The 10,454-nt window shown below is 46.3% G+C and overlaps 1 protein-coding gene across 1 annotated transcript in view; it reads left to right on the forward strand.

Annotated features, from left to right (window-relative positions):
- Positions 1 to 7,852: 7,852 nt before the first annotated feature.
- The window catches only part of LOC104165381 (vang-like protein 1), a gene marked incomplete at its 3' end in the record, with an annotated part of 5,617 nt that continues 3,015 nt past the window's right edge, over positions 7,853 to 10,454 (forward strand). Inside the window, exons 1-2 of the mRNA XM_009704990.1 lie at positions 7,853 to 8,139; positions 9,937 to 10,063. Of these exons, the coding sequence (XP_009703292.1) occupies positions 8,057 to 8,139; positions 9,937 to 10,063 (210 nt within the window). The remainder of the gene's footprint in view (positions 8,140 to 9,936; positions 10,064 to 10,454) is intronic.

A 10,454-nucleotide genomic window follows, 5' to 3' on the forward strand; every position in this document is an offset into this window, starting at 1 on the left:
GGGTCCCGGCTTCGATGCCGCAGGCAGGAGAGATCTCAACTTCCCGGGGGTAAAACCCTTCAGTGCCGGCCAGGGCCGCGGGTGTAGCCCCTCACGGTGGGCAGCACTTTCTCTGCCGGGCCTCGCCTTTGAAGGAACCCGTGCGCTGATGATGCGGCAGCACGGGTGAATTCACGCTGGTGTGAAGGCTCTGCTGATGTCTCGCATGCCCAGGCTGTGTAAAACAAGGTGCTTTATGTCTGGGCTGCAGCAAGGGGCTACAGAAGTGACCGGAGGGAGGAAAGACACAATCGCGCTTCTCTGCTTAAAAGCTGGTTTGGTCGCTGAAGTGATGCCCAAAGTCGGGCTGGCAGGACGGAACGGTTGTTCCTGTTCAGTAAGGTACGGCCTGGGGAAGCTCACATGGCCGGAGATAAATCTGCTGTAGGAGAGTCTCCTCCTGCGCCTCGGCAGAGCTGGCCTGGGATGCATACCTGAACGCTTCTGAGTGCGCCCAATAGAGGGCAAAGCTATTGCATTGGCTCTTCGGTTTCAGTAATGGCACGCTTTGGATATCTACTGTGAAACAACATTGGTTTTTTATTTAGAAAGCTGTGAAGGTTGTAAACTAACTCCCTTATGCCAAGAACTGAACTCTGACTTTCAGACTTGAAAGCATAAATGACTTGATGGCAGGGTTTTTGGTCTGGGGAGGCAGACTTAGTGATCCTGTTACTGTTTGAAGCAGTGGGGTTTTTTTGGCCCTGGGTTTGTCAGTAATGAATTACCCGCAAGATCTTTGCAGCTATAAAGAGTTAAGAAATTAAGTCATCCTGGCTGGAAGAGCAAATTAGGATGTTGTGGACTGTATTCTGTGATATCATTGCCTGTGAGCCCATCACCGGGACACCCTGACTTTGAGAAGAGTTGTGAAGAAGAGAGCTTCAGCAGTCCTTTGCCCTCTTTGAAGAGCTTCCTTTTGACCATACTTGGCTCTTTTCCTCTGCTGGGGTTTGGCTAGATAGCTGGCCACAGGTATGGGAGCAGTGGTGGCTCTGTGATCGTTTCACTTGTTAATTTTAAAAAATAAATGTGAATAGAGTCTTACAGAAAGCCTCCCTTAAGAATGCTCCCTATGAGCTGACGTTTGGGAAGGATCCCAGCCGTTGTCGGATCTACCTGGGCAAGTATCTAACTGCCCACGGGCACTGGCCAGCAGCTCCCTGTGGTTGCTGCTGGCCTTTTGGTTTTGGTTGATAGCGGCCATATTCTTGGTGGCCCTTATCTTATGGATGTGTGCACCCAGGGAGGGTTTACCATCCCTGGGAGAGAAGGATACTGTACTAGGAAAATACTACCAAGATGACTGCAGTTGTCCTGGCAAAGCCACATATTGTATTGTTGTGGTATTCTACCTTCCTTCCACCCCTGCCTCTGACAACCAAAGCGAAGAATGGTATTGGAAATATGGCTTTGCTGCTGTGGGGTGTGTTGTGCTGCGTAGGGATCTGAGCAGCAAACCCGAGTGGAGAACTGTGGTGACAGTTCTGCTGGTGGGAAACAGTAAGTGTCATGCTCCTCTGTATCTGGTACTGTCACTGGGGAATTTGGCAGAAGGAGAAAATGAACCCTTGTGAAAACTATCTTATGACTTCTTTTAACTTCTCATTAGCCTTTACTTTGGAATTATCTGATTTGGGTCAAATTAAAAAACTGGTTGATTCCTCAGGGGTCAGGACCCTTTCCCTTTCTCCTTGCAAGGTCAGAATGGCATTGGTTTTGTGCAGGGCTGAGCAGGAGGGAGACTCCATACTTTGGAGTCCCACTGTGTTGGGTACTGGGGGTTTGGTCAGGGTCTGTAGACTTCTTTTTGATTCTAAATTCAAATAGGAAACGCAGGAAGACATGCAGTATCCTAAAGGAGGGTGTGCACTTTCAGTAGAGAAATCTCTTGCGGTTTACAGCCTTTAATACTGTCTCACTATCTAAGTGCTATGGCTAAAAGTAAACTTTGAAAATAAGGTACAGGTGCTTTCCCTGTTTGTTTCAATAAGGCTGTAGGGCTTTAAATGTCAGTATGGAAAACTGTGTTCCTGTGCACAGTCCCAGGTGCTCTAGTATCATGAGGGTGAGGCCACAATACCTTCTACCATGTTGTGTGGCTCTGGGGTTCAGAGGTGCACTTGAAGGTCTAGCAACATGGGAAAGACGTATGAGCAACGAAGCACAAGATTTCACTGGTCTGACAGGATGGCAGCTGAGAAATAATTTGTATGATAGGCTTGAATGCTGGTTGTGCTTCAAAAACTTGGACAGCCCAGACGTGGTTCTTGGAGCGGACAAAGGACATCCTACAGGGAAGTCCTTCACCGATGGGTCCCATACGGAGAACTTCCAGCTGTGTAATGAGGAGGCAGAAGGCTGGGGCGTACTGCTTAGAAACACCACTGCCTTGGGTGCTGGTTTTGGCTGGGCATTTCTGATGTCAATTGAAACAGCCTCGCTGTTGTGTTTTCAGACCTGTGTTGTTGCACATTCTGATTAAACGTGCAGGTGGATTCCTTCAATAAACGAAGTGACTTTTCTTTCTGAAATGTCGTGTCATGGACTAATGGTTTTCAGCCTACAGGCTGGAAATTCCTGGGAGGCTATGAAATCTTTCTAATAAGCCTCTGAGAAGCAAAATAAGAGAACCTATTGCTAGAGGACTTGAATTTGCTGACTACTAAATACTTTTTTAGGATGAGGGGCTTGCAAATCAAGAGCCACCACCATAGAGTAAAAGTCCTGGTTTATATACATGTGTTTAAGGCCAAAATTAACTTTATTTAATGACATGCAAAAGTAAATAGAAAGCTTTTGGAAAAACCTTGTTTCCCAAAGCTTGTTGGCCGTTAAAACTGAAAGCCTTGGCTCTGCAAGTAGATTAGCATGAGTGAACTTCTGTGCTTACAGATCAAATTGCTGGATTGGGGCCTGCTCAGGAAATTCAAAAGCAAAAGTTTCCTGTGGCATTGCTCATAGGTCTTACTATGTATGCAACTGAACATAGCAAGTTACGTAACTTCTCGTTTTTCTGAAGTGAATAATAGGAATACACTGCAGCCGTACTGTGCAGCTGAGTTAATGCCAGAGTTGGAATGCTTCCTCACTGCTTAGCCATCTTTTAATTATTTTTACTCTTGAACCCTAATGCTATCCTGCAGCTTAGCTCTTGGGGTTCCGAGTGTTTAATTTGTAAAGCTGTTTGTTTCACTAAATGAAGAAAAAAGATTTCTTGGTGTGATAGCTTGTGGGCATCCGTTACCCTATAGACAGCTGGTGCTGTTTAACAAGTGAGGCTGACTGCGTACGGAGCCGAATGTGCGCACATCCTCACGGACACTTGTGGCTGCTTGTGCTCCAGATGGTACTTCCAAATATATATAACTTCATGAACCAACTGGTAAATCAACTCTAATTGATTGCAAGTTTTAAATAGAGTAAGATTGAAACTGTACAGACAAGGATTTCAAAGCTGAACTGCTCTGGAGTTATTTGCCTCAACTTCACAGGGGAAAATCCATTGGGAAAGCATGGGACGTAAAAGAGCACTCTTGTTTGTGTCTGCACTCTTTGATTTAAAGATATAACTTGCTCTTTTAAATTTCCCTTGGGCTGGGAGCCAAACTGTGCTCCCTTGAAGACGATCACAAAGCGAACTTCATTGGAAATGGGATTGGGCTCCCAGCATGGAAAACAGCAATTCAAAAGAACTCTTTTTGGAGATTTATGAGCATATGAAAAGAGGGAGTTACAATGAGTTGTGTAGCTGTGTAGAAACTGTAATTACAGTGATCTCTGTGGTATTTGGGGATAACTACATTTCTCTACAGTTGTGCTGGATGCAGCCATTCTTCTTGCCAGAACAGGGTCCCGAAATTTCCTTTGGGGAGTTCTTAGCATTGTTTTCCACGTAGTACTTGCATCCTTCTGTCATCGGTGAGCAAGGGAACAGCAAAGCGAGAGTGCCGGTCTTGCTGGGAGCAGTGTGTTGGGTGTGCAGTTACACAATTGTCGTGGTTGGAGCAGGGGAGGCATTCCCATCTCCCCTCTAGCTGTCTGCTCATGTTGCTGTTCACCCTGGTGTTGGTTTTGCTGTCGGGGCTGTGCTGTGAACTAGGTCATGGAAAAGACCCAAGACAAAAGCGTGGCAAGGGGGAGAAAAGAGATTTGTTTTGTTTTGTTTTCCAGCGGTGCTGTTTGCTCGCTGGGAATTGTGTTGACACAACCGAGAGTGGTGAACCGTGATGTGGAGGTGGAAGCTACTTACACCGGCTTTCTTGTCAACACCAAAATACAGTGCAACTGTACCCTCGGGCTGAAGGAGCTTGCTTTCACACAGGGCCAGAAGGTCTGCAGACAGACCATGCCTTCAGTGGAGTCCTGCAAGATGTAATGATCTTTTGTGAAGCCGTTTCAATTCGCTAAATTGGGCTCTCAATTCACACTTGTTTGTGGAGGAATGAGGCCCCAAATGATGGGGCTGCTTTTTTACGCAGCACAATTGTCCTTGCCCAGAGGGGTAAGGTAAGAATCATCATGAGTAGTGATTTAGTAGTGGAGGTGTTTAAAGACTGTGCTTAGTTTGGATATGGTTGTGCTATGAAGGATACACGTACAGCTTGTCTTCTCAAGCTTTGCTAAGGCTCTAGTGGTGGGCACTGTTGGGGTGGTGGCTGACCCAGGGTTGACTTCTGTCTATGCCATTGGAAGAGCTCCAACCCAGAGGTGTAGTTTAGCATGTTAGTTGCCTTTTAGTCCCCTCCCTACCTCTTCCCCAGTAGTTCCAGAAGCTTTTCTGGGATAAGGCTGATCCACTTCCTGCCGTAAAATAGAGCAGGAGGTAGGTAACCTGCTTGGCTTGGCTGTGAGGAGTGTGTGTTTGGACTGTGCTTCTGCCTCCTTGGTTTCTTCATCTCATCCTGCTCAGACTGGGCATGTTGTCTAGCTAGCAGCGCAGGCTATCCTTTGTTGGCCGAATCGAGGAAGCCTGGTTGATAGTCAGCCTTGGTTGGGCACCAGACAAAGCCAGTGGTCTTCTGCTTTTTCCAGCTGAAATTGGGCAGATATATTTTATTCCGGGCAGCCCTGTAACTGCGTTAGCAGGAAGATCTGCTTAGCCACTGGTGTGTCCTGCAGCTGGGGAAAGGAGGTGGTGCAGAGTCCCCACGTTTATCATACTGCTTTTGACAACAATCCAGGAGACTTAACGTTTTTTCGGGTCTGCCTTGTTGACTTTTCACAGAGCTGTGTCAAAACCATTGCTCTTGTTTACACAGAAAACGAAAGTTGGCATGATCCAGCCTGCCCCAACATTCCTGTGTTGGCCTTCCCGTGAGTTTGCTTGCTCTGCCTGGTGCCCAGCACTACCTTGCTTCATCAAATGGGCACTGCTCGTTCATGATCCCTGTCTAGGCAGCCTGTGCATTTCCACAGCAGCCTCTACCTCCTGAAATGTTCTCTGACATCTCCAGAGGTCTGACCCTGTGCTGCTGGGGGTGCGAGAGGTCAGAACAGGAGCTCTGTTCCAGTCCTTGTCTCAGCTCTGATTCTTCTGTCTGGGAGTTGAGGGGAAATTCTTTTATGTGGTTAGAGGAAAAGGTTGGGAGTTGCATTTTTCCGAGGCTTCTAGGAAAGTATCATAACCCTTACTGATGTATGCCAGCAGCTCCCCTTGCTTTTCCTATTCCTGTAATGTGGTGGTATGTATTTCTGAAGATAGTGGTTGTTCTCAAAAAGACGCAAGTAACATCACAGTCAGTGGTTTAAGCCTATAATATTTGTTATCACCTTTTGTACAAATGAGGGTGTTTCTGGTTTGTAATGCCTAACGATTGTAAGGTCCTGTGTAGCCATCTCCTCTGTTGGTATCAGAGTGCTTTTTGAAGGTAGGGAGGTGGTGGCCTCACCCCCATTTATCGGAGAAGGATAGACACAGAGGAAGGATTTTTCTATGGTTGCCTAGCAGGACAGCGGTAAAAATCAGCTTTAATGAGTCCCAGCCTATTGCTGAAGCCCTAAGCTACAGGCTGTGTGCAAGTCTAGGGAGTTAATGAGTGTTAACATCATGTGTCCTAGGCGGGTGGATTTTTATTCCTGTTACAGTAACGATGCCATTTTCCAAACTGCTGTGCCTTGGCTTTGTGTTTCACTGTGTTTAAATCCATCCTTCTTCCTCTCCTCCCAAGACTGGGCCTTACGTTCCCTTCCTTATTTGTCCTTCCTAGATTCTCTGCTGCCTTTAAGAAGCTTTCTCGAGGCATGATATGCACTTAGGGCTTGGGAATTCCTGTACACAAAAGGGCCTCCCCACCTTCTCCTTTCCAGGAGCCCTGGCAAGCCCAAGTGTTGTGCAAATACCTGCAGCTCCCGATGCAGCGGGTAAGCTTCTTTACTTTGTTGCATATTGCACCAGCAGCCAAGGAGCCCTGTGGCGAAGAGGCTTCGTTCTTTGGCACGGCTTGCATGTGGTAGAGCTCTCTGCTCGGTTACGAGCTTTTCTGGAAGTGTTAGTGGAGGAATCTTACAGCTGGAAAGACTAGTTGGCCAAGTATAAAGCCCAGTTTCTGTTGTTCCTCTGAGTTTGGGGAAGGAAAGGACTGAAAGCAGTGGTTGACTGTTTTATTACTAACAGCTTTGAAAACTACTGTGAGCAGAAAATAACAGAGGGATCTAATTTTAAAGCGGTCTTTTGCCTGCTGTCAGAGTACGGCATGGCTGTAGTCCTGTGTTGGCTGGAGGCAGCAATCATCTGGGCAGGAGGCACGTGAGGGTGCCCCTGCGTGCCGAACGCTGGGCTGTGCCCCAAGGTACCTCCATCCATAGCTGCAACCCCTCTGTCTGCACCTCTTCACCATTTGCATGTGTTTCCCCAAACCTGTGACTAACTCCCCTCCTTTCCGTTTCTCTTCTCGCCTAATGCAGGATGTGGGTTTGGAAAGCGGGATGGTGTCTGCCCTTCTTCCCCACAGGGTTTAGGGTTTTTGACATGTCTATGTTGGGAATTGTTCTGGTGTTGCCCTGCTCCTGTTCCAAAACACACAGCCCTCTTCTGCCCTTTACGGATGGGACTTAAGCCCCTGTTCCAAATGGAAGTTATGTTGAAGGAACTGTTGGCCCATGTAAGTTAGATGTGATCTCTAATCAACTCTCCCCAGTGTTATTAGTCTGTGTATATATAGAGACAATTTTTAATAAAATTCAATTCTTCAAGGCCCAAATTAGCTTTGGAGGCAAAGGTTACAAAGAAAGGGAGGTGCTCATAGTGCCATTGATAGTGTAGTAACTAATACTTGTAAAATGGGCACACCTTACAGTTGTGAAAACAAAGCACGTTCAGACATGGTGGTCTGATCCACTCCTGCATTTATTCTGGGAAAGTGACCCTCACTCCCCACCCCTTACCCCCAGATTCGGAATGGCAGCATTAGAGCCTGTATGTAGGGGGATCTGGGCTATGCGTTACACAGGTAAAGAGATGGGGGGGGTGGAAGTTGAGCCCAGTACTCTTTTTGGGGGTGATTTTCTGTATCTAGGCTGCTGAGCCTTCTGCAAGTCACTGTCTCTTCCAGGTGACTTATGCTGTTTCTTCACGATTTTCAGATGAATGGGCTAGACTTTGCAACAGAGATATATTATCAGTTTATTTAAAGCTCTACAAATGCATGTATTTCACTGGTCCTGAAAGAGAGATGCCAACCAAGACAAGCTTGCAAATTGGGCACAGTGTGATGATTGGTGACATGTGGCCAGGGTGAGGGAATTGCTGCAGTAGGAATGATGTCTTGCTTTGCTTAGAGTGCAATTCCATGCATGTTTCTCTTTCCTTAGGTCGATTGTGAGGAGCCAAGCATCCTCCCTCCCCTCTGATTGAATTCCTTGTAAGTAAGGCTCACTCGCTCTCTGAGGATCAGACCTCACTGATGACTGGGAAGCAAAGAGTACCCAGGAAAGCACTTTTACCACGGACTCCACCTCAGGAGCATCAGGAACTCATCTTCTAAATAAAATCTGTGCCCCTTCTGTGCAGACCCCGATGTCTGCTGCAATGGATACAGAATCGACATATTCGGGATACTCCCACTACTCAGGTCACTCCAAAAAAGCCCACAGACAAGGGTAAGGAAATGTTAATCTTTAATTACTTACTGGTCTAAGCTAGGACATGTTCCCTGGAAAAAAATTGTAAACCAGGATGAAATCAGTAAGGCCACAGCTCTGGAGGAGATGCATGTGGAGAGTCCTCATAAGGAACACAGTGAGGAGGCTTGAAGCAATAACGCTGATGACTTAATGATATTCAACCTGTTGGATGCACGCTGACGTCGTGTATGGCCGGAAAGATTAGGATAGTGCCAACACAAGGAAAAGATCACTTTAAGATCTTTTAGTCACTTTTATCACTTTAAGTGTGAGGGATCAGTAGAGTCTCTGGGGAGAAGATGTGTCAGACTTCCTAAACTGATAATTGCCAGTTGTTTTCTCTTCTGATGCCATTTCTTTATAGTGTAATAATAAGGTTTCCTATCTCTCCCCATCATCCTCCTGTCTACTCTGCTGCTGGTGTGTTGGTTTTTTGCAATAGAATTTGAGTGGTAGTTGAGTCTACAACAAGTTTTTTATCAGCATTGACTGGATTAGAAGTTAGACTTTTCTGACCTTGAGTAGCAAGTCCTCTCTGTTCTGCTAGTTCAGCAGCCTCAAAAACCATCTTGCTGTGAAACTTCTGATTACTTGGAAACATTTTTTTTTTTTTTCCCGCTGCATCATCATTAGTTTTACCTGCAAAATGTGTGCCGCTTACAGTCTTTGCAACTTAGAACTGAACTGGTCCAGAATAACTTTGCATTTGAGAAGCAATTATCTTGTGTGGTTGGAAAAAGAATTCTTCCATGAAAAGGAGTCTCTTTGCTCACAGACCAGTTACTGAGTAAAATATCTCTTGTTTGCCTTTTCTCTCTTTAACACCCCACCCCCAGTATGGATTGCCCTTTGAAGCTTAGAATGCCATGTGGAAAGATGCCTTCAGACTTCCCAAAACAACATAAAAATCCTAGAGCCTATTACTGTGAACAGGAAAAAGTCTCATCCCATGAAACCTTTGGGCTTTGGTAATTCCAAGAGAGATGCAATGGAGAGGACAGAGCTGGGACCCTGGATGCTCTTGAGCTTTAAGCCAGTCCCTGAGCACAGTGAGGGTCTCTGGTGCGAAGGCTGCTTTCCTGTCCAGGAAGGAAGGAGGAGGAAAATATTGGTGAGCAGATTGGTGAGACTTCAACTCATTTTGAGACATTCTTGAACAAGAAGCCATGAGGTCTACAAGGTACTCTGGAAGTAAGCATTAGCCTGGTACCCTTGATGTTCTTCTCTCTTTGTAAGAGGTTAACTGAAGGTTATTAACCAGTGGAAGTAAACTTCACCATTTGTCCTACAGTGTTAAGGTCCTAGTTGACAAGAATCTGCATTGCAGTAGCTAAAGCTGTCTTGATTAATTCCTTGTATTAACTGTACATGTCCCTGTGAGACACTTTATTGCAGGTGGAGAGCTGTGTAGACCAGTTAATCCCAAATGGAGTTGCCAGTTATTTGGAGAATGCAAGCTTCCCTTTCAAGTGCAGCTCAGCAAAAGCTGTTTTAAGAGAAGATGAGGTGGTGGGGGTGTACCCCTGTCCCATTTTCTCCCCTCTCCAGTTGCTGAGAGGGTAGACTGTCCCAGCCACCAGCCTGTAGGCTGCTCTGGGCAAGGTTCCTTTCTACGTCTTCCAAAGCTTGTTTTGTCATAGATTGAGTCAATAGTGATCAAGAGATGGACAGGCATGACTACAATGTAATGCTTGGGGCATCTGCTGCAGGTAGAGGTGTAGCAGATTCCAGACCCTGCTTGATAACGTTGTTCTCTTGCTCTATTTGGGAAAGGAGTCGGGACAGGCACAAATCGCCACGAAGCAAAGATGGCAGTCGGTCTGAGAAGTCCGTCACTATCCAGACACCTCCTGCGGAGCCGCTGCTTGGGAACGATGCCTCTCGGGCAGAGGAGGGCCAGGTAAGGAGGGACTGAAAGCAGACATGGAGTGTGGTTTCTGGAACAGAGCACATGAGTGGGGAAAAAAGTGTTGCTCATGTGCTGATAGGAAAGAATAGCGAGTTACGGGTACACTTTTTTCATGCATAAAAGCCAAGCTCTCAATCAGTTTTGTCTTTTTCAGAGCGCGTTATTTTTGACAGCACCAGTGCTGATGGGACTGCTACTGGGGCACTAATTTGCCTCTGTCTCCAGAGCGTCATCTGCCAAGCTCTATAGAAACACTCATTTCCATCGTCTCACTGTGCATTATTCAGGTCAACCCTTTCACCTGTATGTGCACTTTTGTTTTTAAGCAGGATTTGCTCTAGGTAATGGTGTAAAGCACATTAGGACCACAATCCCAGTAGGG

This window comes from Cariama cristata, unplaced genomic scaffold, assembly GCF_000690535.1.
Source record: "Cariama cristata isolate BGI_N322 unplaced genomic scaffold, ASM69053v1 scaffold36257, whole genome shotgun sequence".
Lineage (NCBI taxonomy): Eukaryota > Metazoa > Chordata > Aves > Cariamiformes > Cariamidae > Cariama > Cariama cristata.